Genomic DNA, 27,430 nt, shown 5'->3' on the forward strand with positions numbered 1-27,430 from the left:
GAGGGTTTCCAACTAGGTTTTATTTTAGTTCCAATGTTATCGGCAACGATACAGGAGCAGTTCAGGCAAATATACCACCTTAAATACATCGGAGGAAAAACTCACTGTGTCAAGCACGTCTCACACTCCAGCAAATGAACGTAAAGACAGGGAACAAAGTTAGCAGCATGAAATTAAAGTGCTTTTTGCCACACTTCGGTCAGAGTCTTTCCCTCAGTGGGATAAATTTAATTTTACTCATTGTGTAAGAAACTCAAAATTCCATTCACCGCCCAGGGGCTACATTCAAAAAAATTCATGTTTAGTTATTCGAAATAAAAAAAATGATTCCCCCCAAAAAGCACAAAGTTCATTGGAATCGTGTGACACTGATTTCTCCTGACACGCTGTGAAGTGACCACCATCTAGGCCTGGCAAAAAGCTCAGAACATCCTCCTGCCATGTGACCGTCGAGGCAACACCCACCACTTTGCCCCACACGCCGTCCACTGAAGGTCTGAAAGGCAAGCAGGCACCTGGAGAAGAGGCCACCTGCGTGGCCACCCACCAGTGAGCAGAGGCCACCAACTCATTTCCCGGAAGCTGGAGGGCGGGGGGGGCGGGGGGATTCAGGAGGACAGGCCCCACCTCTGTGCCAGAGCCCCACCTCTTTCTGGGAGAGAGAGCTTTCTGGTTTCTAGGAAGTTCTCCGACCTGAACTGCAGAGGCTGCTTGCCCCAGTTAACGCTCTGGGGACAGGAACCTGTCCCCTCTTCAACCAGTAACGATCCCAAACTCAACAGGAAACATTTCTCAAAGTCCACACGAGGTTGATGAGGGGAAGAGGCTCTGGGGGTCAGGGAGGGTGGCTGCTGGGTTTCCCACGCTGTCTCTCGGCCAACTGCAGCCTCAGCGACACAGGAGACTTAGTCAGGAGGACTGACTGGTGGCCAAGGGCAGCCTGGGCCAAGGCGGGGGGTGGGAACACCTCTTAAGGGGCATAACGGGGATGCGATCAAGCTAACCGTGCGAGCTCTCGGAGCCTGTGAGCCCCTCACAGGGCAAGGTCAAACAGCCCTGTTCTCCGTGGACTCCACATTCTCCAACCATCCCGGACGGGGCGCCCCCCTCCCTCCGCCATCTTGCCTTCTGCTACATCCTCTAACGCTCTGGACCAACCCATCTATGACCAATAATAAAACCAGGCTACACAGGCTAAAGACTGAACACAGAACAAGGGACATAGTGAAGAGAAGGGAGGCCAAGCCCCTCCTCAACACGGTACCAGCTACCTGCTCTCTCCACACGCCCCTCCCCTCGGCCACCGACCCCACCCCGGCTTCTGCAACATCTTTCCCGCCCCCTCATGGCACAAGGCCCCCCCCTCGGCCTCCAACCCAATCTCTGCCTCCAAGACGTGTGGGAACCGCTCTGCCGATGCAGCGAAGCTCAGAAGCTGAAAAACCAAACTGACGCTCAGGCAGCAGCCCTTCCGGAAATGCGTTCCAGTGCGATCGGGGAAGAAATCCCACCCTCCCTCGGGCGACCCTTCTTTGTGAGCGTGGAGCGTGGAGTGGAGCGGACGTGTGGTCGGGGGTTAGTGTCGCTGGAGGACGGGGTCTGCCTGACGCCCTCGGAGGCGCCGACCGGGAGTCCCGCGGGGCCGGCGGATCCCGAGACCTTGTCAAGCACTCAAAAGAATCTCAGTCAAATGCACCCGACAAAGCAAAGACTCGACTCCTCGGTACCATGCGGTCCACGGTCATGATCAAAAAAAAAAAGTCTCCTTTAGGGGTACGAGCCTGAAGATCTTCCTGCAACGGCAGGCAAAGGGGGGGGAAACTAGCGTTTCAGGGGCTCAAAATGGTATGAGACGGGGGTGCTTTCGCTCTCAGGGTGGCAGCACCAGACGGGAGCTGCCCGGCGGCCCCGGTGGGGGCCACACAGCACGGGCCCTCCCCAGGCGGGCTGCGGCGCCAGGCTGCCCACTATCTGCTGGGCTGCAGGTACTGGTGCGTGAACATGTTGAGCTCGCTGTCCAACCAGCCGGCTTTGTTCCTGCGGAGAAAGGGTTAATTTGTAGCGCTCACAGCTGCCGACAGGTGACACCGAGTGCTGTTCTAAGGACACTGGACTCATAGCCTCATTTACTCCTCTGATAACCCCCACTTTGCAGGTGAGAGAAAGAGACCCAGAGAACTTATGACATAACTTCCCACAATCACGATTAATCAGCCATGGAGCCAAAAGTAAGGCCTGTCTGACATTCAAGCCCTATGTCCGCTTCACCTGACCACAGGCAGGCCCCTGAACTGTCCGGAAGTCAGTTTTCCTGCCTGTCGGTGGGGGGTCGGGTTGCTGGATATGCGGCCCATACGGGCTCACCCCGTCCTTGTTGGCTATGAGCAGCAGAGGCATCGGCGACCACCCCCCCGCCCCCACCGCCAAGGGGTCCTTGAAACTGACTCGCCCAGGGCAGTGGGCGGGGAGGGCACATCAGCCCGGGAAAGTCCACCGTTTGCCCAGGGGTTGGCACTGACGTCAGGGGCGGGAGCAGGAAGCGCAGGGTCCCCGGGTGCTGATGTTATCTCAGGCTGAGCGGGCTGAGGACCTTTGCGGAGCGCTTTCTGGTTCAGCTCTGTGGCTCTGTCATGAAATCTCGCTCCATTTTACAGACGAAAACAATGAGACTTAAGAAAGCTCGGTGATCCGCCCAAACACGAGTGCCTGGGCCAGAACCCAGGCCTCTGGCTCCTTAGATTGACCCCCCGCAGCAAAGCTTGGACAGAAGCTCCGACTTTCCACAGGGACCCCGCACGGACCTGGGTGCCAGTGGGGGCTCTGCCCGTCACCAGCTGCCTGACCAGCTTTCCGACGGGTAAAAATGCCGACATGGCCCCTTCCCTGCGCCCAGAGAAATGGAGTAAAGCATGTGGCGGGTCCAGCCCAGAGACCCCGGTGCACAGTAGACAGAGAAAGACCACGAACGTGCGGAGTGTCCCGGGGTGCGGGAGCCACGCACACCTGGATCCTCTCCTCCCGGCCTCGCCACTGCCTGTGGGACCCCAGACAAGTTACTTAACTCCTGGAGGCTGCAATTTCCCCTTTTAGAAAACGGAGATAGGTGACACGACCCTGCAGGGACACGGACGGGTGAGCGGCACGGCGCCCGTCAAGTGCCTGAGGTGCTGCTGAAGGAGAAGGTGCCCGTGAGCGGTCCCTTCACGGCTCCCTTCCGCCCGGCTCCTCCTCCGCCAAGGCCCCGACGGAGGGCGTCCGCAGGGCAGTAACTCTACATCCTGTCGAACGTCCAGCGCTGGCACCCAGCAGATGCAAACAGCTCACGCGGAGTGAAGTTCACGTCCACGCAAGACACAGACAAGCAGCCAAACATGGCTGCGCCCGGGCCGCACACCGGAGCCCACCGCCTCCGGCCTCCCAGGGCGACCTCACCTGAGCAGCTTTGCTTTGCTCTGAAGTGAATCTAGAACCTCGATTTTCTTGTTCATGGCGGCGATGTCCTGCTCCAGGTTCTCCCGGGTGACGTCAACTTGCTGGCACAGGTGGGCAAAGGTCCCAGACAGTTCCCTGAGTGGGAGAGAGTCGGGATCAACGGGGCCACGTGGCTGGTTTGCAGAACACGGGCACTGGCTAGATCCACCTGGTGCCCATCGGTCAGCCGCTGGCAGCTCTGCCCTGCCCCACGCCGGTGTGGCAGAATCTTCTCCGCCCGCTGCCCAGACCAAGGACGCCACACACGCTCAGCGTCACCACAGTGAGAGACCCAGGAGCACCCTGCCTGGGGCACAGCAGGCGGGGATTCAGATCCCAGCTCTGGCGCTAATCACCAAGTGGCAGGGGAAAAGGGACCGCCCCTCGAGCCTCGGTTTCCCCATCTGGAAAAAGGAGACGCCCGCACAAACAATGTCTACTTCAAAGGGTTCACAGAGAAAATGAAAAATTAGGTGCGAGCAAGGGGCCCACCACGCAGCAGCGTGAGGAAGGCAGGCCGGCACTCCTCCCGCCCCGACTAGCCAGGCAAGCAGCCTGGCCCCCTCCTGCCCAAAGCCGTGCCAGGAAGACAGGGCCGGGTCTTAGAATTTCAAAGCTCTGCCTACAGACCTTGAAAAAACACTACAAGTGACGTCCCTCGTCCGCCCGCGTCTCCCTCCCTTGGGGGAACAGAGGCCTAACTGGACCCGGCCCCGGGCGTAGGGTGTCCCCGGAAACAGCTTTCTCCCCATCCCTGGTCTCAGAGCCGACACTGCACGGCTGAAGGCCAGTGTCAGATGATGCTCGGGATCCAGCGGTTTCCGGGGCAGGGCCGAGGGAAGCCAGCGGGAAGTTCTGAAGCAAAGGAGCCGGCCCCGGCCCCGCGGTGGACTCACTGCTGGACTTGGTGGCTGCAGTTGGAGCCGGTGTAGCTGATGATGAGTTGTAACTTCTCGCTGGCATATTCTACGAACTGACGCTTGAAGGCCCTCTCCTTGGCCCTGGTGGTCCAGGTCAGACGCTCGTAGACATACAGGAGGCCATAGAGCCCGAAGGACAGGGCAATGAGCCGCCAGCCCACCGCCTTCCACACCTGCAGAGGCACAGCGATCGGCCGATGTAGACCCTCTGCCGCCCCCCTGCCTCTCCCAAGGGCCCCAAAGAGCCTTTGTGTCTCTCCTCAGAACGCCTCCTTCCACACCTCTTTGATCCCACGGAGGCCAGAAGGGCAGGAACCTAATTCAGAAACAGGGTAACTTAGCGTTGGTCACGCGAGAAGACTTGTGCTAGGAGGTGGGGGCAGGGGAGTGGCGGTTAGGGGAGTGTGGGGGGTAGGGGAGCGTTGGGAGTAGGGGAGGAGGCACTAGCACCAGAAGCATGGAACCAGACACGCAGAATCCCTAAGGACAAAAGCAGGTGCTCTAAAGTGACATTCCATCCTGAGGACACTGACGAGTAGAATTCCTCACGTCTTTCCTCAGAGGGTGGCTTCTGTCGCTCTGGTCCGTGACACTTTAGTTCGAGGCAGCGCGGTCACAAAAAGCACGGGACACGGAGCCAGAAATCAAGGCTTCAGTGCCACCTGCCGTCCTGGTTGAAACCCACGCCAAGTTCTTTACACACGTTCCTCCCAAAAGAGGCCTGATGGTCTCTCCAGGTCTCAGGGTTGTTTGGGTAAAATGGGCTATCTGACAGGGTCCCATGACCACCGAGTACCGGCGCCTCAGCTAACGACCCTCTGCCAGGTCACCGTCTGAAAAAAGCCACACGGCACACCAAGTCTGTGGAGACGGAGAGCAAGGGGCCTCGGCTGTGTCCACCCCAGTCTTCCGAGCTGAGAGCACAATCCCCAGCAGTTTTGTCCCTGTCACATCTGCCACCACTCTACGGCTCGAACGACCACAGCAGAGAGAGCGAGCCTACATCCCCAGCAAACTCAGGGTGAAAGTGTCCTGGCCGCAGTGTGTCATGCGTCAGGACGTGGGGAGTACCCCAGTCACCAAGAAGGCAGCCTGCGATCTCAGGCTTTGGAGTGGAAAGGAAAGGGCAAGAAAACCAGGGGACAGACACACAAGGGTTCAAGGCCCAGCCTGGTCTCTCTGTCTTAAACCCTTGCCAGTTTCGCTCTGGGCTTCCTCACCTCCTGGCCACGCCCACCTGTCTGGACTCCAGCTTTGTCACCTTCTCGGGTCCCTTCCCTGAAGCCTGTCACGTAATAGAGGCCTTCAGGTCAGAGTTCCAATCCTAACTGTCTTTGGCGAGCCACCCAGACTTTCCTCCTCTGTCACACGGGAGCGGTGCCGTCTGAACGTCGCGTCAGCTGACACTTCAAGAAGTCAATGACTAACACGCCGAAGCTCAGGCTGAGGCCGCACAGCTCCCGAGGCCAGAGACCACCGTGAGAAGCCGCCGGTGGGCGTGAAAACGCCGCTGTGTGGACTCGGGGACCCTGACCAGCACCGTGCCCCTCGGGCCCCATCCGCCTGTCCTCCAGCCCCCACCCTTCCCGGGCAGGGCTGCCCACTGACCACGCCTCCGACAACGAGAATGCCCATGGAGGTCCTGGACGTCAGGGAGGCCAGGCCGGTGACCATGGAAACCATGAGCTCTTCCTGGGTGAGGGAGCCCTGCGGCAGCGGGGGCATGCTGGGGTTGGCTGGCGTCAGGGGGATGGGGCGCTGCACCTGAAAAGACACGACAGGAGGGGTAAGAAGAATGTGGCAGGTCTCTGGTTCAACAGAGTCCTCAGTGACCCTCAGGACCAGGGGTCCTGGGACAGGGACACAGAACGGCTCTTCGGTTTCCAAAAAGGCAAAAAGAAAATTAAGCTTTGCGTGCAGCAAGGAAGGACTGAAGCTTCGTAACAGACCTGCCAGCCCCAAGGTGAGCACTGTGGGGACCCCACAAAATGCGAGCAGTGGCAGCCCCCAATGCCTCGGTACAATTCCCCCGAAGGGCGGGTGTGCACCAGGCTCAGTACACACGTGAGTTCGACAGGTAGAGACACGAGTGGTCTTAAAAATCTAAATTTTAAGGGCGCCTGGGTGGCTCAGTCAGTTAAGCGGCCGACTTCGGCTCAGGTCATGATCTCACAGCACATGGGTTCAAGCCCCACGTCGGGCCCTGTGCCGACAGCTCAGAGCCTGGAGCCTGCTTCGGATCCTGTGTCTCCCTCTCTCTCTGCCCCCTCCCCTGCTTCTGCGCATGCGTGCTCTCTCTCTCAAAAATAAAAATTTTTTTAAAAATCTAAATTCTAAAACGGTGGTATGTGGATAGACTTAAATCATCTATATTCACAAGCCACACGCTTCATTTGATATACGTTAGAAAAAAAAACTCAGCTAACGTTTTTGATTCCGCAGATGTCGGTGCTTAAGTCAAGGCTACGTGGATTTGTGGCAAAAACCCGGACCGTGGTGTGGGAGCACACGTGCCGCGGCTGAAACCGCAGGGAACCCCCTGAGAATGGCTCCTAGGTCTGGAGACAGGTGCAGACTGACCTCTGGCGACACCCAAGGGTGCGGGACACTGCTTGCCTGGTCACTGTAGCCCATCAAGGCCCGGCGGCTGTTCTTGGGGCCCAGGAACCTATTCACCAGCATGGTCCACCCGAGTGAAAAATGGAACTCGATGTCCTCCTGGAAGTCAGCACACAGCTTGTCACAGTTCAGGTCGTAGCTGAGGGAGAAGCACTGCCGAGGGACCAGCATGTCTATCTGACTCCGCACAGACGCAGGAAGGAGGGGTTTCAAACCATCTGTCGGGAACACAAACGAGGGGAAAGCGCATCGGCTCGGCCCTGTGCCACGGCGGGGTCCAGCCTGGAAAGGGAGGCCGTGCCAGCCTCCGCCGAGGACGCGGACCGCTCTGCAGGAATGGCCTGTGGCGCCACAAGGGCCCCTCCCAAGAGGCAGGCCAGCTGGCCCCAGGGGTGTGTGGACCGAGGCTCCAACACCTGCTGACGTTTATGCCTCGGGTGAATTTAAGGACGGGCCAAACTCTCAGCCTGTGACAGTCCCGTGTGGTAACTCAAGCCGGCTCCCTGAGTCTGTGTGTAGAACACAGGCTCCACACACCCCAAGAACCTGAGGATACCGGACAGACTCATCGTCAAGAGTGACAGACAAGGAGAGGCCATTATTTCTGTGGACTGGCCTCCAAAGCTGACCGCTGGGCAACCCAAAGCCCCAGTCTCAAGTCCCCACTGACCTATCATGTCCTGCTGCATGGTTTGCAGAGAGCTGGTGATGGCTGTGGAGCAGCGGTCGGACATATTCCGGCCCAGTCCTTCCTCTATATGGCGGTGCAGTTCCTGCAACAGGGAGGCAGAGGTTCAGAGAGGCAACGCCCCCGTCAGGAGTTCGTTCTGGGGACCCAGGGGACAAGGAAGCCCGAGGCTGGTCAGCCCGCACCCAGCAGGTGACCGCGGAACGCGGAGTGGAGCCTGGGTCCTATCTCCCTGGCTGAGGGACCCTGACGCAGACCAGCAGGGGCCGAATCACTGTCACGTGGCAATTCCACCCAGCGGCCCAAGGGATTAAAGTGAGTCCCCGTGCAGAACACCTGCTGCTTAACGACTCACGTTCTTGTAGACCTTGAGGACTACTGGGGAAGGGTGGAAATCCATCTGGTATTCGTCCACCAGCACGGAGAGGCGCCTGATCTCCTCCGCCATCGCAGTGGACACCTGCGGGAGAGGGGCGCGTACCGTGAAGCATGGAGGGCGGGTGAGCCTGGTTCCCTCCTGCAGCACCAGGGGAGCCTAACGAGTCCTCGCAGACCGCATGAGCTTCCCCACAAGCCAGCGGTCTTCTCAGCTCCCCTACGGCAGGAAAGCTTTTGAGGGAGAAGGGATGTCCGAATGGCGGGCAAATGCTCCTCGGAGATGTGGAGGGGAGGCAGGCCCAGAGCACAGGGACTTGCCCAGGGTCACACGAGGGACCAGGGAGCCCAGGGGAGGCTATGCGCCCGCTCCAGTCAGGGCCACAACTTCCTTCTGGAAGGCTGAGAAACCGCCGGCACCCTGGACACTCCTAGGCAGTCCAGGTCGCCCAGAGTGCTTCCTCCACGATCCTCACCTGCCTCTCCACCTCCTCCGTGATCTGTTTAATCCGCAGCTTATAGTCCTGCGCCAGGAGCTCCAGCTGCTTGTCAATAAACCTCAGCCGCTCTTGCCGTTCCTCCCGCATCTCCAGGCAGTAGACCCTGAGAGAAAGCGCGCTGGGCTCAGGAGCGGGTCCCCACCCGACCAAGCGGAGGAGCGAGGGGACGCCAGGAAGGCTGCACATGCCCCAGCTGGGGCCCCAGCAATGTCAGACGGTGCCCAGAAGCATGCTCTCCCCGTTCCCGAGCACCGGCCCTGTGCCCTTAGGTCTGCCAGCTGGGAAGAGGCGGTGGGGGACCAAGGAGGATGCTTGGGGAGGGGGGGAGGGGGGCGTTTAGAACAGATTCTGCTCATTAATCCGGGGAAAAAAAAGCTCAGCTTCACTGGTCATCGGGGAAATGAAATTAAAAAGAGGTACGACTCTACGCAGGCAGGAACCTGGCAAAAATCACCAAGTCTGAAGTGCCGGTAAGGCTCGGGGAATGCACGGTCCCAGCACGCACCGCGGGGGAACTGGGGACGTGTTCAGACGTTTCAGAGGGCATCAGAGGAAAACGCTAAAACTGAAAATGCACACACCCTAGGACGAAACAGTTCTGCCTCCAGGAGTTAAGCTCCTAGACATACTCTTACAAATGTGCACAAGGGGCCACTTGAACCGGTGTCCTCTGCAACAGGGTTTGCAACAGAAAAGAATTAAATCTAAAAACGAATCCATTGGCTGGGGCACCTGGGTAGCTCGATCAGTTAAGCGTTCGACTCTTGGTTTCAGCTCAGGTCACGTTCCCAGAGTCGTGAGATCGAGCCCCATGTCTGGCTCTGTGCTGACAGCGCAGAGCCTGCTTGGGATTCTCTCTCTGCCCCTCCCCTGCTTGCACAGGTGTGCGTGCATATGCTCTCTCTCTCTCGCTCTCTCTCAAATAAATATCAAAAAATAAACAAAACTAAAAATCAACCCATGGGAAAATGAGGTATATTGTCAACGGGATGCTCTATCTCAGTTAATAGAAACACCAACTCTGTGTTACCAGCTCTGTGTTACCTGAAAGGGATAGGGAACAAAACCAAAGCCAAGTGGACAGAAACACAAGGTGCCCTGACACGTTCAGTACGACACCCTGTCCACATGCCTGAGGCACATCCACAGCAGGATCATGTATTCTTCAGGATTTATGCAAAAGTACTTTCTAAATGGATGATGGGGCTACACACCAAATTCATGGCTGTCATTGCCTCTGAGGAGTGGGCAGGGTGACAGTGGGGGAGGGGCTGAAGACTCAAAGGGTATTTGATGTTTTTTGTTTTATTTCAACTTTAGGATAATATAAAGCAAACACTAAAGAAAGCAAGATGTTTTTACGTTATTCTCTGTATTTTCCCATATTTTAATTTCTATTAAAAACAAAACAAAACAACAACAACAAAAAACGGGGCACCTGGGTGGCTCAGTCGGTTAAGCATCTGACTTCAGCTCAGGTCATGATCTCACGGTTCATGAGTTCGAGCCCTCCATCGGGCTCTGTGCTGACAACTCAGAGCCTGGATCCTGCTTTGGATCTGTGTCTCCCTCCCTCTCTGTCCCTTCCCTGCTCAAGCTCACTCTCTCTCAAAAATAAACAAACATTAAAAAAAAAAAAGTTATTTTTAAAAAACTGTGCCCTGGGAGCACCTGGCTGGCTTAGTGCAGTGGAGCATGTGCCCTTGTTCCTGGGGACTGAGCTCAAGCTCCACGATGGGTGTAGAGATTACTTATAATAAAATAAAATCTTTAAAAAAACCAAATCCACGTCTCCTGCCTCTAGCTCTGAGAAACGCTGACATGCTCAGTGTGGTGTCGGCTGAGGCCTCCAACATCGGGCTTGTGGGGCAACACTTCTAAGAACCACCACACAGACCACGTGGGATGACCAGATACCCACCCAATGGCCATCCTCGCCAGGCTGCTCCCTGGGGATCTCACTAGTCCCGGTGGCACCGCAGAGACTCAGCTCTGCCGGCAAGTCCCCAGGCTGGGGTGAGTGATCCCTTCCCAGCCCTGCCCTCTGCGGGCACGCGGTGTCGGGTTCTTACCGCTGCTCCTGTGCCGCAACGTGCAGGGAGTCCATGATGAGACGCACCGCTTCCGCGATCTGCTTGGCCCGGACCGTGTGCTGCTCGAACTTGGTCTTCACCGCAGACTGGGAGATGCACTCCTGGAACAGACAAGAGGTACTGAGGAAGGCGGAGGCCACTGGGGTCCACCAGCCCCAGGCGAGGCTCTGGCGTTCACTGCCAGGGTCATGGCTGGCGGGGGCCGGGGAGGCACAGAATAATCAAACGCTGGAATCAAAGGGCTCACCTCAAATCTCCTTTCAAAGTTCTGAAACTCAAACATCCTCACTTGAAAGCCTTCTGCAAGAGCGCCCCCTAGGAGAATTACACCATATTAGTCCGGAAACAACAGCAGAAGGAAATGGTAACATCGTCCAAAGCCAGCCGACGGGGCACTTGGCTTAAACACTGGCCGAGAAGCAAAGAGCTTCTCCCTCAAGGCTCTTCATCAGAGCCATCTTTACGGGCTGAGCACAAGCCAGATGTCTCAACCATCAGGGAAAAGGAAGTCTGTTCCATCGTACCTCCTTCAGGCATGCCCTGGGCCTTCTGGATCCTGGCGTTGAGCACCTCCTTGGCAGACACAAAGAAGATGCGGTCTCCAGCCTGGCCTCGGTCCACCACGCCCAGCTCATCCACCAGGAAGCTGGTACAACGTTCCATGTGCTGCCGCCGCACCTGAAGCCCAAGCAGATGGGCGGGTGTGACCAGGTGGGGTGCCAGCGGCCCCTCCCAATGGAGCCCACAGCCCCGAACTGCCTCTCTAGTTCTAAAGAAGAGGTAAGGTAGTCACATGGTTCAGTATTCCACAGGTACAAACACACACCTCCCACACACATGAGGAATCATCTCCCACTATCGCTGTTCTCTAGCCACCAAGTTCCCCAGAACCCACGTCATGGAGGTTTCTTGGGGCACAGGCTGCCACAAATATTTTATGCACATACAAGCAGAAACGCCTAGACCTGCCCCAAACTACCTCTTGTTAGAACCCACACGGCATCTCACTTTGGTGCCCACAAGGAAAGGAACCCGGAGCCAAGAAACCTAAACTTGGGCTTCACCCTGCCAAGCCGAGTCCTCCCAGGGCCTCGTTTATAAGATCAGTGGACGCCACCGGGAAATCCCTTCTAGCTCTGAAATCCTCAGGTTCTACTGGCAGGTGCTTTCCTCAAGTCGGCAGATTTCCTCCTTCCAAGAACTCTGTTACACGCATCTCATAGACAAGGAGCTTCCCCATCACTGTCCAGCGTCAGCCTGCGGGCCGCGCGCCTCATCGTCCCATGTTACCAGTCTGTTACTCCTTTTCCTTTCCTCTCGTGCAAAAAGGTAAAGAACTAGAGGATTTGCCAGTAAGAATCAATTATTCTTTGCTCCTCCCTGAGGCTTCTTTCCTGGACGTCTTCTGAAAGCTGAGCCTGTTCTATGACGAGTAACTCTTTAGGAACTGAAGTGAGCACTGGCCTCAAACAAGGGTGTGGTTGATGCGGTGGGGACGCTTTTCAGGCCTGGATGACAGCCTTTGGAAGAGTAGAGGGAGCAGGGGAAGTGAGCAGAAGTGAAGGGAGTGTTCCTAAAGCCCTCAGAAGACACCGCAGTAACCCCAGGGAACGCCTGGGAAACCTCTAGTGAAGAAGTCAGTCACGGGCCCAATGTGGCCGGAGAGCCCGCGGGGAGGCTCTGGGTGGACACGGTCCCAAAGTGACGACTAAAGAGCTACTCACCTCTTCCATGTACTCAGGCTCCGAGGCGGACGCGTCCCAGCGGTTGTTCAGGATGAAGATGTTCGGAGCGGGACAGGCGCTCACTCACCTTGTGGAAGAACTGCTTCTCCTGACGGGGGACAAAGACCTCAGTACAGGAGGCGCTGTGCTGGCCAAGGTCGTCAGCCACACGCACCCCCTGCCCGCTCAGCTGGGGTCCAGGGGTGTGGGAAAAGGTGGAGGGGTTACCGTCTGCATCAGGGTGGACTCTGAGTTGGCCACCAACACAAACACGTCGGCGTCCAAGCAAAACTTGTCAATCCAGCTGTCCAGCTCTGTGGTGACGTCGATGCCAGGGCTAGAGGTGACGGGGTAAAGCATCATGAGGCACACAGACCTTGGGCCCTAGTCTTCCTGCTCTGCACAGACTTGAGGCAGCCAGGCAAAGGAGGAGGAAGTTACAGGTGTGAGAGAAATCGGGCCCGGCCTTTACTGGAGGGATAATTACTTTTCATTTCATATCCTTCCTGATAGTCTGAAAATATGTTTTGTGTTTTGTTCCACCCGTGTATCACTTTTATTAAAACAACGGTTTGGGGCGCCTGGGTGGCTCGGTCGGTTAGGCATCTGACTCTTGATCTCGGCTCAGGTCATGATCTCGTGGTTCAGGAGTTTGAGCCCCTCGCTGGCAGCATGGAGCTTGCTTGGGATTCTCTCTCTCCCCCCCCCCCCCTCCCCTGCTCTCTCTCTTTCTCTCTCCCCCTCAAAATAAACATTGAAAGAAAATAAAATTAAAACATTAAAAATAATGACTTGTGGGGCAACTGGGTGGCTCAGTCTGTTAAGTGTCCGACTTTGGCTCAAGTCATGATCTCACAGCTGGTGAGTTCGAGCCCCACATTGGGCTCTGTGCTGACAGCTCAGAGCCTGGAGCCTGCTTCGGATTCGGTGTCTCCCTCTCTCTCTGCCCCTCCCCCGCTTGTACTCTGTCTCTCCCTCTCAAAAACAAACATTAAAAAAAATGTTTTTTAATAATGGTTTGTAATTTCGCTTTGCAGATACGCAATTAAGGTGAAATTTTATATTTCTGTGAGTCCAATAAGCACTACGGTACCGTACTTCTCAAGACAGTTATGACCTGCCCCAAAGTGTTCCTTCGAGAGAAATAAAATACCACACGGACCCCAACACCACAAGCTCCCGACCCTAATACACGCACCAACCTCGGGTTACAGCTGAGAACCTCCTCAACTTTTGGGCCTCCCTCCCATCTGTCTTTATGGATCGTCACTGGGACATTTCCAGGGCACTGATGCCAACGGCTACAGCAGCCAGACCCGGGGAAATCCAGGAGGCGGGAGGATTTGGCGGAGCCAGTAGGAAAGGCCGCACGAGAAGCAGAGCGCCAAACAGGCCCCAGGGGACCCTGGCTGGAGGGTGCAGAGGAAGGAACCCGGAGAGGCCCGGCGTGGACCTCCTACGGAGGCACCTTCCCTCTTACCTGTCCATCAGCACGAGGTCATCCTTCAGAAGTGGGCACTTGGAGTTGGGCCACATCACACTCACCAGGCTGCCAGCATGGAGCTGCTCGTCCTGGTGAAGGGCATGGGCCAGCTGGTTCACAGTCTGACGGGGGAGGAGGAAAAGAATGAAAGAAAGAAAGACCGGAGCTGAGGAAGACTCGCTGGCCGCCAGCCTGCCCGTGCCGCCCGGCACGCGGGGCTCAGTGGCCCAGTGCTGCGGCCTGGTCTGCTTCCCCTCCTCCTTTCATTTCACACGGAAAAGCCAAGGGCCGGGCCGAGCCAATGAGAAGCAACTACTCTTCACTCCTTTCAAAGGCTGCTTTCTTGGCTGTTGTCCTAAAGCTGCAGTTATTCTGCACTGATGAGTTCTCCACGCACCGAAAAGAGCTTCTGGCCCCAAACGAGAATGCCAGCGGCTCTCAGAAAAATAAAAACGGACCAGCCACGGGCTATTGACTGAGAACCACGGGACAGGTGCAGGAGTCGCCCTGTAGCAACAGCCCAGAAAACGAGGCACACGCACTCTTCTGAGCAAGGAGAAGAGCCACCGGCCTGCTTGGCAACACAGGAACTGGAGCCTCCTGACGCTCTTCAGACCCGCCCGGAAGCTCTCAAACCTGCCCAAGCTCAGCTCTGACAGGCCTTCCCATTTCCCACCGCACGGGCACCACCCTCTCCTTAGAGGTGCTGACTGCCCGGTCACAGTGGACGTCCCGGTTGGTCTACGCCCAGACTCGACCCGCCAGCACACCCCCCCCCCCCCCCCCCCCGGCACGGTCCCCGCCACGGCACCCTCACCTTGACGCTCCTCTTCTCCTCCGAGCCCTCTGTGAGGAGGAAGGCCTCGTGACCGTCTGTGCCCTCTACCCGCAGGAAGCAGTTGGTGGTGTGGCCGATCCCCGAGGGCAGAACTTTGTCCCAGAGCATGGCATTGATCACGGTGCTCTTCCCGTTGCTCGTCCTGCGAGGACAACCGGCCGTCAGGGAGGCCACCCGTACCTGCCTTGCAGGCTTCCACACGGAAGCTGGCGGCCTGGGAGCCCGAGTCTCTGCAATGGCACCAGGACCCAGACAGGGGGAGCGAGCACTCTGTGTTTATGCAAACGGATGGACAAACACCTCTGGCCTGTGCCCATGATGTGCTCCCAGGTCATCACTGCAAACCTACCCGCAGGGGCCACCCTAATCTTGGTAACTAGCGTGGTAATCTTTAACAGGGGTGCTAAGTGCATGCGATTGATTTACTAACCCTCCCTCTGTTACCTATTAATCCCACATTCCTCTCTAGAAGGAGAAGAGAGACTCCTCACGTGTCACAGGAGTCAGATCTCTTGCACAATCCTTGAGCACTGAAAGCTGCAAACAGGAGCCACTAAATCTGTACAGAATCGAAATGTTAAAGGCCCCTGCACCCCCTCACTGATGAACGACCCTCGTCCCTTTAAAACCCTCACTGGGGCGCCTGGGTGGCTCAGTCAGTTGAGCGTCTGACTTTGGCTCAGGTATCTCACAGTCCGTGAGTTCGAGCCCTGCATCGGGCTCTGTGCTGACAGCTCGGAGCCCGGAGCCTGCTTCGGACTCTGTGTCTCCCCCTCTCTCTGCCTCTCCCCTGCTCATGCTCTGTCTGCATCTCAACAATAAATAAAAACATTAACAAAAAAAAAATTTAAAACCCTCATGGCGACACAGAAACTGAGGAGTTGGCTATTGGGTAACAGTCCATCTTCCTCCCACGTGGCCAGCCTCCTAAATCAAGTGCATATTCCTTTCCTATCAATACTCATCTTTTCTAAGCTTACTTATATATTTTGAGAGAGAGAGAGAGAGAGGCAGAGAGAAAGGGAGAGAATCCCAAGCAGGCTCCACTCTGACAGCACAGAGTCCAACGGGGGGCTCAAACCCCTGAACACCTAAGCCGAAATCAAGAGTCAGACGCTTCACCAACTGAGTCACCCAGGTACCCCTCAATACTCATGTCTCGAGTACTGGTCATTCGAGGGATGGGGAGCCGAACTTGGGATTCGGTAACCAAGTCACAGGCCATTAGGGGCAAGACTCAAGGCAGAGTGCCTATTCCTCCGGCCACTGCTGTGTGTATAGCATCCAACCTGTCCAGGTGTCTTTGTTCCCTTTATTAGATTCTAATCTTTTTAAAGATTAGACATAAGAAATACATTTGGTTTTTGTCCCTTTACTGGCACAGTGCTTCTAAAATCCTTGGAATTTTAGCAATGGGAGTGTCTTTTGTCATTCACGGGAGCCCCTTTTGAGCACACCTGTCTATGCTAATGAGGGGACGGAGGTTGGGGCCCCTACTCTCAAAATGGACTGGTCACCAGAAAGACCAAGCGATTAGAGGGTTAGGACTTTCAGCCCCACCCACCTACTTCAGGAAAGAGGAAGGGCCTGTGGATTAAACTCCATAAAAATCTTGAACAATGAGGTCTGATGAGCTTCCGGGTTGACGAAGACATCCATAAGCCTGGAGGGTAGCGCTTCTGGCCCTCACCCTGTGCCCCTCTTCACCTGCTGGTTCTTCTGTATCCTTTACACCAAAACAGTAAGTGTGAGTCACTGTTTCCCCAGCTCTGTGAGCAGCTCCGGCTAATTAGCCAAACTTGAGGAGGAGTCATGGGAACCTCCATGTCACTGCCAGTGACTGCCAGTCACTCCAAAGCACAGATTTCCGAATGGCATCTGAAACGAGGCCCGTCTTGGGGGGCTGGGCCTTTAACCTGCAGGATCTAATGCTCCCTCCGGGTAGACAGTGTCAGAGCTGGGTTCAGTCTGCAGGACGTGCAGGGTCTGCTGAGAACTGGAGAACCTCTAGTGTCCACTAGACCTCAAAGTGTAACAAGGAGATGTGATGGCTAAAACTGTAAAACTCTTGGAAGAAAACAGAAGAAAAGCCTCACGACATCGGATTTAGCAATTCCTTGGACAGGACAGCAAAAGTCTAGACAACAGAAGTAGGAATAAACTTAATTGGGCTATATCCAAATGAAACACTTCTGGGCATCAAAGCACACAGCCAACCGAGTGAAAAGGCAACGCACAGAACGGGAGGACACATCTACAATCATGTATCCAGTAAGGGGTTAATATGCAGGCTATATACAGAACTCTCACACCTCACAAAAACCCCACAAACAACCCCATCTAAAAATGGACAGTGGACCGGCACAGACATTTTTCTCCAAAGAAGATACACAAATGGCCGAGAAGCACATTAGAAGATGCTAGGCATCACTAATTAATAGAGAAATGCAAATCAAAACCACGATGAGATTCCACCTCACACCCATGAGGAGGAGCCCCGTGCACTCCCGGGGGGGTTGGAAACCGGTGCGGTCGCTAAGGACAACAACACGGTGGTTCCTCAAAAAATTAAAAATGAAACTACCATACGATCTAGGAATTCTATTTCTGGGCATGTACGCAGAGCACTGGAAGGTCTCGAACAGATATCTGTACACCCACGTTCATACAGCATTCTTCACAACAGCCAAGAAGTAAAAACAACCTAAGTGTTCGTTCTGGATGAACGGATAAACAAGATACGGTCTATACACACGGTGGCATGTTATTCAGCCTGAAAAAGGAAGGCCATCCCGAAGCGCACAACAGAGGGGACCTGGGGACATTATGCTAAGTGGAAGAGGTCAGTCACAAAGGGACAGACACCGTACGATTCCACTTATTGGCGGTTCCTCGAAGAGTCAAATCCACAGAGACAGAAAGCAAAGCAGTGGCTGCCAGAGGTTGGGGCAGGGGTGGGGGTTCCGGGAGGACAAAAGCGAGTGTTTCATGGGGATAGAGTTTCAGTTTCTCAAGATGAAGAAGTTCTCGAGATGGACGGTGGTGATGACTGCACAACAGCGTGAACATAGTAAATACTACCAGACTGTAGACTTAAGAGCAATCGTGACAATGGGTTTAACGTCATGTGTATTTTGCCACCATTAAAAACTTAAACAGGAGGAAGAGGTACTCAGACTGCGAGGCTGCACAAGCGTCCCCCTCCCCCCCCCGGGCAGGAAGAAGGTGGGACAGCTTCACAGACTCACCGGCCAAAAAAAGCCACTTTCATGTGCCGCCGGGCCAACACCTCACTGATGCCCCTCACTTTGGACAGGTAGCCTTTGACGTCCACGACCTGTTCTTCTGTCGTAACGGGGTCCAGTTCCGCATTCCTGTAGGTGTCTGGAGGTGGAGACGGAACATGGGTCACCACTCTGTCCGCGGGGGACAGAGGCCCTGGCCGCAGCTCCCCGCCGCTGCCCGCTGAAGGGCAACCTCCCTGCTGGGGGCCGCAGCGCAGACACCCGGGCTCCAGAGCAAGGAAGTACTGCTTTGCCACCTCTTCCCAGCTGTGCGACCTCAGGCGACGGAGCCCAGTCTCAGACTCCCGACTCTCACAACAAAGAGCAGTGCCCACCTCTTGCGACTGCCGCAAGGATGAATGAACGATGTCCATTTGAGCACTAGAATGTTTCCTGTCGTCACTTCCAGGCGTTTTACTTACCAAACAGTGTTCCCTACACACCAGGCACTGCTCTGATCACCTTTCAAACACAGTCTCACCCCATCCTCGTCATTTACCTGCCCCACACTCGGAGCCAGGACGGGACCCTGTGCACCTTCATGAGGCCCTTCCTGACCGGCCCTGCCTACTGCTCCAGCAGGGCCTCCTGCCAGCCCCATCCTGCACGGCCCGTCCCCACCCTCGCCATGCTGCCTCCGGTTACTCTGGGCTTTGCTCAGTGCACCCCTCCCCCTCCCCCCGCCGATGCACAGAGGCGCTGCCTTGGGGGGCTCTGGCTCACTCCCACTTAGCCTCGTCTAGCATGGACCGCACAGCCCCCGGAAGCCTTCCCTGACTCCCCCAACCCGAGTGAGAGCCCCCTGGTTGTGCTCCCAAAGCACCCTGTACTTCAGCGCTCACCTCACCATGGTGTGACCGTCTAGTTCAAGTGCATCATCTCCCACACGAAAGCCAAACCGTGCGGTCCCCGCACTCAGCAGGTGCACCACAATTGCTAAGCCAGTGGGGACTGGGATCACTGCACTGCTTTTTCCCAGTGGCTCTGACAGGCAGATAGGCAACGGGATGACAGAAGCAAATGAGCAAGGTCCGGCCCCACCCCATCTGGTCTTGTACCAGGAAGGCGTGTCAGCTGGCGGAGGACACGGGCGCCTGGTCCCTCGGCACACGCTCGCGGCAACGGACTAAATGTTTATGCCCCCACGACGTGATGGGTCATGAGGGTGCAGTCCTCGTGACTAAGATTAGTGCCGTTATCAGAGACCCGGAGAGCTAGCTAACTCCTGCCGTGTGCTTACCTGGGATGTTACACAGGAAACGACAGCAATCCAGGAAGCTGGCCCTCACTAGACACCCAATCTGCTAGAGTCCGGATTCTGAACTTCCAGCCTCCAGAACCGTGACAAGTGAGCTCCTGTTGTTTATAAGCTACCCAGCGTGTGATATTTCTGCTACGGCAACCCGAGACGACGAGGGTACTGGTGACCACAGGCGGCATTCAGAGACCGCCGGCGAGTCTCCCCTGCGTGATGCCACGAGGGGAAGTGACCAACCCGCCAAGGCCTCCCAGGTCCCCTGGTCACCGCAGTCTCAGACCCATCACCCCTCCTCCTTCATAGGGGCACATGGGCGTGGCTTCTGCAACGCTCCTGAAAGGAGCTGGGCTCTCGAGCGAGTGGCCACATTTAAAAGAAACAGCCAGAAGACTGACCAGGCGGCCACCATCCCCGCCCCTAGCCAGGGCAGGCCCAAACACATACCCAGAGCACTCCAGCTCTTTCCCCTGCGGCCCACCAACAGGACAGGCCTCCTAGTCTCACAAGAACAAGAACCAAAACAGCCATTCCTAATGCCAGCGCACAGACCCCTTCATTAAGCACGTGTTCGTCCACGGCACCATCAAAGTGAGTGAGTCAGAGCATCACAGACGGTCAGCCGGAGCTCTGGAAGGAGTGACCTGGTCTGCCCCATCTCTGCGTGCACAGAGCCAGGTGCACCCGAGTTACTGCCAAACAAACGGGTCATGAACTGGAATAACTTCAGCTACCAGTCTTCTAACTGTAAAACTCGGATTTTCACGTTAACAAGTATGTGGGGACCACCTTCTCTTGCATCAAGCACCACGCCAGGGGCAGGGCAGAGAGTCCGTTCTCAGTCTTGGTTTGCTCAGGCTGTTCCAATGAAACCGCACAGACTAGGCGGGTCATACACAACAGACACGTACTGTTCCCAGTTCTGAACTGGAAGGCTCAGATCAGGACGCTGGCCCGGTTAGGGGAGGGCCCTCTCCCAGGTCACAGGTTTCTCACTGTATCCTCACGTGGCAGAAGGGGGCCAGGGAGCTTGGTGGGGTCTCTCATAAGGGCACTAATCTCCTTCATGAATGCTCCCCCATCGTGACCTAATCACCTCCCAAAGGTCCCACCTGTGAACCCCATCACATTGGGTCTTAGGGTTCCAACATGAGAGTGTGGGGGAATGCAAACATTCAGACCACAGTACTGGAAACATTCCCTCTCTCTAAAGGGAGCCTTAAGAAGGAGCCTGTCACATAAACCAACCCGAAGCCAAGCCACGCTAGTGGAAAGCAGACGGTGAAGCGTGTCCCTGGGGCGTTTCCACTGAACATGGAGAGCTCTGCGGACTAGAATTTAAAAACCCCTGGTCTCGCTTGAGCGCCTCTTTCACAAACAAGGAAACCAAGGGCAGATGAGACTCAGCTACTGGGTCTGGATGGACAATCCCAGACACAGGAGCTAACGTATACCTTCTAGAGAGGGAGCCTCAGAAAACCAGAGGCTGGGGATGGCAATCGACTGAGCGGGCCCTGGGAACCTGTCCTCCTCTGCTGATAGAGCAGGCACCAGGGGCTGGGCTCAAATTAGTAACTAGTGGAAAAGGTGCCAGTGACGCAAGTTTCCTTTCCACAGCCCCGCTGACTAAAAATATCAGAGAAAGAACACCCTGGTCAGGGACAACCAATGCCCGCACAGTCAGGCTGAGGAAAACACCTGGGCTTAGGAGTCAGAGATACCTGGTAGAGCCCTGCTGTGTCACTTACAAGAGATCGAGCAAATCTCAAAACCTCCATCTGCTTGTCTTCTACATGGGACTGAGATTCACCCACCCCTCACGATTAAATGATACAGAATACACAGAATTCTTACATGACAGGTCTCTAGTTTTCCTGGTCCGATCTCCCTGGAGCCCAATTCCACATGATTCCCAAAGCACAACACTGCTGAAAGTGACAACCTACCTGGGGATGAGCTCCCCAGGAGCAAGGCTCTACCTCCCCTCCCCTCTATCCTCCCACCTACATATGGAAACTGACAGGTGTGGGCCCGGCTGAGCAGGCCGCCTGTCTCACCTTCAAGGAAGGTGGCGCTCTCTTGGATGTAGGCTCCCAGTTGCTCAAAAATGCCATTGATCTTCTTCTTGGCAGTGACAAAGTGCTTGAGTGGGGAAGCATTCACCTCAGCCATGTGTCTCTTGTCCTTCTTGACTGTAACAATGGAGTTGCACCGAGAGAAAAGCAGGGACATCGCGCTGCAAGAAAAGACAACGTGAGTGAACCCATGAATGCCCAGTTTAGACGTTCTGCTAGGGCTGTGGCGGGGTGCCATGGGGGGCCTGGGGCTAGCCCTGGGGGCCATCAAGAACACGGGACCTCCAGGACTAGATCCAGGATGGTAAGGTAAGACTGGCGTCCTCAAGAGTAGGAAGGGACCGCCGAGGACGTGTGGGCACCCAGACAGCTGGAGCCAGGGCTCTGGGTTTAGGCCTTGCGCTGGCTGATCCCCACCTGTGGAAGAGCAGCAGACCCAGCCTTGATTCCCAGGGAATCAGGCCGGGATCACGAGGGGACACATGAGAAGCCCTCCTCTCGGTCTCAGGCAGAAAAGTGTGACAGAAACCTACTTCTTTCCTACATATCACCCACCTAAGAAAAAGCACGGATGACTGAAAGCAGTGAAAACAAAGTGATGCTCAAAGTCAGTGACCCCCGCCACCCTCCCGTGGCCACTCTGCTGTCCAGGTCACGACGGCCCTAATCCTGAATGGGTTTTTTGTTTGTATTGGTGGTGGTTGGGGGTGGACAAGGAAGGGTGGTAATCAAGCGAGAGGTCTGCATCCACTCTTTACTTAAAAACACTTATTGGTCTCTTTCACTGCAAGCGTGTGCACTGTAGAAAATGCGGGAACTGAAGGGAAAATCTATAACCCCCCTCCTGTGATAACACTATTAATACCTGTCTATCAGCAGTCTGTTTTGGGGTAGATAGCTCTCTTGCCCTCGATCGTTACAACCTATATTTTCCAAATAGCAGTAACATACTAGGGGCCGTGAGGCTGAGTTCCAAAGCCTTAGAAATTTTTGCTCAAAGTCAAAAGCAGCAGATAGAGCAGAGAAGGTGGCATCCAGATGTGGCTGGAGATCTCTGGTCCCATAAGTGCACTGCCCCTGAGTTCCCATCATGCACAGAGCTATTTCCCCAGCAGGGCCCTCAGATCCTGGATGTCAAAGGACAAAGGCCCCTCCAACCCCACACAGCTGCGTGTGCCTGGTTCTGCGTCTCCAACACCCAGCAAATTCTCCCTCCCAGGCCACCCTAATCATAGCAACATGGGCTCTCCATGGGAGCCAGCACTCAGCACTCGCTGCATCTGGGAAATGAGAAAGCTCATGAGGGAACATACACCAGAAACTTCCCAAGCGTGCCAAAAGGTACTGAACAAGTTACTGAGAAGCAGAAAGAACATCCAGAGAAAGCGCACAGTGACTGAAAACTGGTTCTTAGGATCTAATCATCCCAAAGAGTGGGCAGACAGACAGACTCACAGGGAAATATCAACCCACATGTTTTGCATAACTTACAAATTACTTTGTTAATGATTTCTAGGGAGATAAGAAAGACAAGTAACTGTCCATTTCTACCTTCCTCCTCCTTAAATCGCTACAGCTGTGCACTTTTCTTAGCCTCGGGGTCAAGGCGTCAAGGAATTTTGAGGCAACAGAACCCTGAGAAGGGGAATTGGGAAGAAAGCACCCCTGCCTCCTCCAGAGCAGAAGAGGCACTGGGATCAGGCTTCACGTGGCCCAGCAGGTTAAGACTCTAGGAGAACAGGGGATGAGTGCAAAATGAGAAAAGCATCAAAAGGAAACGGAAAGGGATCTGGATGGAGCGTGACACGGCTGTAGGGGACAGAACCAGAGCTGGGTTCAAACCGTACTCTTTCTGGGCCACGTAAACTTGAGCAAGTTATTTAACCTCAGAGCCTTGAATCCTTCATGTCCAGGACAAGCGTGATGCCACACAGATGGAGAAGGCTCAGGCTGACACAGGACAAACTTAAAGGTGATTTTATGGGGGCGCCTGGGTGGCTCAGTTGGTTGGGCGTCTGACTTCGGCTCAGGTCATGATCTCGCGGTCCGTGAGTTCGAGCCCCGCATCGGGCTCTGGGCTGAGAGCTCAGAGCCTGGAGCCTGTTTCGGATTCTGTGTCTCCCTCTCTCTCTGCCCCTCCCCTGCTCATGCTCTGTCTCTGTCTCAAAAATAAATAAATGTTAAAAAAATAAAAATAAAATTAAAAAAAAAAGGTGATTTTATGTGTTATGAAGTAACAACAATGATAAACTCCACCAGCAAGATCAGGCAACTCTCCCCTCCAACACCCAGCCTTCAGGGAAGGGCAGAGATGACTCCACCAACACATCCTCGGCTCCCCCACCGTCACGGGGAACCCAGTGAACAGGTCTGCTCAGGGCTGAGGAACAGCAGGGCCCACCCCCAGAAGTGACTTGCTTGCAGGCAGAAAGCTCCCTGAGATCAGTGGGGCTCTTAGAAGCATGTGCTTTCAAGTTCTGGTCATCGTTTGCCAGCCCAAAGGATCCGAAACCAAAAGTGCTAGTGTTCAATAAGTGCAAGATTCAAAGGCCCGCACGCTAGGAAAAGCTTAGCGGTTCAAGGTTACGAGACAGACGTGCTCGGGAGTTGCCAGGCCAGGACCTGACCTGCTCTCACCATCCCCCAGCCGGCAGCCGCATGCCCCAGCCCTCTCAGGGATCCTCCCTCCAACCCATCCAAACTGCCTAATTTCTCTGGCTCAGTTAACCCCCAAGCTGAGGTTCCCTGTTTGTGTTGTACGTGCTGCTTCCGGCCTGGGATCCTCTTTTCTTTCTCATCCATTTGGCACACTCTTACTGTCCTTCTAGACCCAACCGTAGCGTCACCCCTCCGTGAAGCCTTCCCTGACGTCTCCAAGGAGGACACGCAACCTTATGGTTTTTAAATCCCCGTCTCCTCGTCTAGTCTGTGACCTTCCAGAAAGATCGCCGGACACAGAGTCGTGACCTGTTTCCAGGTCTACTTTCCTCCTCCACAACTGTGAGAGACACGGATGAGTTAGCGAATGCCCCTTCACGAGAGTGCCTTCTTCCCCTTCCATCCCTAGAATACACACATCTACTTTTTTTTCTTAAAAAGCAGCTTCGGGCTAAGCATCTGTTTCTTAGTGTTTGGAGCTCACAGAATCAAGAGAGTTGACCAAACCTTTCAGATCCCAGGATCTGATCCTTCAAAGAGCAAGCTGGACATACATATGTGCACCAATGGACCCAAGTTACGGAACACACACAAACAAGCCAAGATGGGGGGGGAGGGGAAGGCCCACTATCTCAGGGCTTCGCCTGCTGGCTGCCTACCCTTACAGAGTGGTAGGAAGCAGCTGGGATCCTGTTCCTCCTCTGGAAAGCCCTGATAGTCCCTACTTCACCACAGAGCTCACTGCAGGCATGCAGGTCCAGTCCCCTGGGCACAGCTAGGTTAGAGTGGCTCCGATACCAGCTACACATTAAGTGGCATGCTTCAAGCTGGGGTGACAGGCGCAAAGTGCTCTTCAAGTCAGGGTTTCAGATAGTTCAGGACAGCATTTCCCAAAGTGCGGGCACTACAGAAATATAGTGCACCCAATGTTCCATGTAAAAAGGGATCCACAGTAGACAAAATTTCTAAAACACTATATGCCACGGTCATCCTCCATCAGAGCACATGACCAAAGCAAAGACTCTGGAAAAAGGCCTGTTCTAAAAACACTAGCTGAATTGTATTTAACGCAGCATTTCACAAACGTATCTAAACAAGATGTTCTGCTACGTAACGGTTTTTAAAATCCTGAGGAACATCCTTCAGGGAAAGCCTCATTCATCCTGGTCGTCTCCCTCTCCCACCCCAAAAAAGTGCTAGGGGCACAGTATTAACAGATAGTAACCTAAGACCAGAACCAAACCCAATTCCAAACTGAAAAAAAGCTTTGCCTCAACCCAGGCTATTTATTAGTTGAGGAGTATTAGATGCCTCGCACGTGAAAACAGCAGTAAAGAATTCACCGCATGGTGTGTTTGGATCCCAAGCACAGTCCCTAAATCCACACCACCTCCTTACCCAGTTTTATGCACAGCAACTCCTAGCAGGGAAAATAAAATAGGTCCACGGATCGTCTGCTGGCACAACTGGAACAGAGGAGAAGCTGAGAAATTGAAACAAAAGAGTATACAGGGTAAAAGGGGCAGAGTAGACTCTCAGAAGAGCTGTGATAAGGAGCCAGTCTCTGCTGGGCAGAGACAGGGAGGGAGGAGCCAGCAGAGCAGAGAACAAGGGAGACAGAGACTAATTCTTCGGGGAGCCCAAAGATTCCAGCCACCTTCTGAACTGTCAACCTTTAAATAGGCTCTCTCTGCCAACAGTGAAAACCATGGAAGCAGAAAGGACATACATACAGTTTTTTTCAGCACAGACTGGAAAACTCCAGCTCTGAGCAAAGATGACATCCCATCCATGACACTTGCCACTGGACAGCCAGCAGAACATACCCCTTTCCACTCAACCCAGATCCAGGGTGCCAGACGTCCCAGCTACCACTTACTTTTTGGATGGTAAGAGACCTTCACAGGCTGGGCATCATGGGCATGGCTGGAGTCAAAAAGACGAAAAGAATCTGAATTCTCCTCTGTCCTGTCTCAGGTTGAGGTTGGCTATTGATTGTGTTGACTCCACCAATTCCAACTTATTGGGGGAAAAAAAGGGACATGTCAACAAGCAGAAGAAAAAAAAAAGGGGGCGCAAAACACGTTTAACCAGGTTTAAAGCCAAACAAACTCATCCCTGAGGGAAGCTTAGTCATTGCCCCATACTCGGATGGTATGTGAGGAAGTGCCCTGGGGGAAAACACAACACACAGGTGTGGGGACAATCGCGGGGACACACAAACATGTGCTGGTGAGAAGCAGGAGCCCTGGTAAAGACAGGTCCGTGTCCAGAGAGGTGAGAGGAGAGGAGGTAACAGACCAGGACAAGTACTGGTCTTGAGGATTGTGGAACTGAGGACTAGAGATGAGTGGGTGGGGGTGGAGGAGAAGTAGAAGTGGAACTTATTGAAAGACCGTGTGTGCTACATGCTGTAAAATATATCTTACTTAATTTTTAATTCTATGGGGCAAACAGAGGCTTGGGATACTTAAAAGATTTGTAGACTGCTAATAAGTGGCCAAGCTAGGAACTGAGATACCACCTCCCTTTGACTCCAAAGCACACTTGTTTTTAACTTCGTGGATCTGCCTCACTCCACCCTTCCGGGTGGGAAGGGTGATAATCAGAGGCCTTTCTGGGAGGAAGAAAAGAGAGACGATGGAGAAATTGAAGAAACAGGGCAACGAAAGATTACAATAGAGGATGGGCAGTTTAGGCTTCACGCATCCAAACAGTAAATTATTCCGCATCGTCTGTGTGCCTGTGTGCATGCTAGGCGCTGAAGTTAGGGATGGGTAAATCAGTACCTGCCCTCAAGGGGCTTACCTTCAGGTGAGAAGTCAAACAAGAAAATAGGTGACTGCACCTGAGCGCAGAAAGTGCCCAAAGTGGGAGAGGGCAGGGCGCCACAGTGGTCAACGTGGGCACTTATCTTGTGCTGAGTAAATGCTGGCAAATATAGAAGACTGGATACGAAAGGAAGAAAGGGCTGGGGTGGAATGGGGCCGCGAAGGTGGGAAGGCTGGGGGAGACGAGGAACCTCAAGGAACCCCACCCCCAGTCCAGACACCCACGTCCCGCCCCCTCCTCTCAGGGCCGCGGAGGGCCCCGCAGCGAGGCCGGGGCGTGGAGACGCCCGCCTGCCCGGATCCCGAGTTCCCGGGGCTCCAGCGTCCCACCGGTCCCCGCCGGGCTGCTCAGGACTCGCCGGGCTGGGCTGGGCGGGTCCCCACCCCTCCGGCGCGCTCGCCCTCTCACCTTCACCTTCCCGGCCTCGCGGCGGCCATCATGCCCCTAACGTCACCAGACGGCGCCACCCCGGAGAGAGGCGGGAGGAGGAGGGAGGTCGCGCACGTCACTAGCCGCCGCACGTTTGCCGCCCTGGCCCTGATCAATCGGTGGACTCCGAGCTCAGGCGGTTAGACCCTATTGCTCCTTACGGGTCAGGGGGGTCTGCCGGCTGAG

The 27,430-nt window shown here is 55.0% G+C and overlaps 1 protein-coding gene across 1 annotated transcript; it reads right to left on the bottom strand.

Moving 5' to 3' along the window:
- On the bottom strand, positions 1–27,430 carry MFN2 (mitofusin 2). Its single transcript, XM_019461417.2, is given in 21 exon segments — positions 1–2,037; positions 3,433–3,567; positions 4,368–4,564; positions 6,000–6,155; positions 6,972–7,228; positions 7,681–7,783; positions 8,054–8,158; positions 8,550–8,676; positions 10,646–10,767; positions 10,914–10,981; positions 11,191–11,344; positions 12,391–12,456; positions 12,458–12,499; positions 12,619–12,727; positions 13,871–13,995; positions 14,691–14,853; positions 17,960–18,095; positions 21,308–21,486; positions 25,382–25,466; positions 25,863–26,002; positions 27,224–27,430. Coding segments are annotated over 18 exon segments (2,310 nt in total). The 5' UTR covers positions 21,483–21,486; positions 25,382–25,466; positions 25,863–26,002; positions 27,224–27,430; the 3' UTR covers positions 1–1,967.

This window comes from Panthera pardus, unplaced genomic scaffold (genome assembly GCF_024362965.1).
Source record: "Panthera pardus isolate Hobbes unplaced genomic scaffold, ASM2436296v1 HiC_scaffold_11, whole genome shotgun sequence".
Taxonomy (NCBI): domain Eukaryota; kingdom Metazoa; phylum Chordata; class Mammalia; order Carnivora; family Felidae; genus Panthera; species Panthera pardus.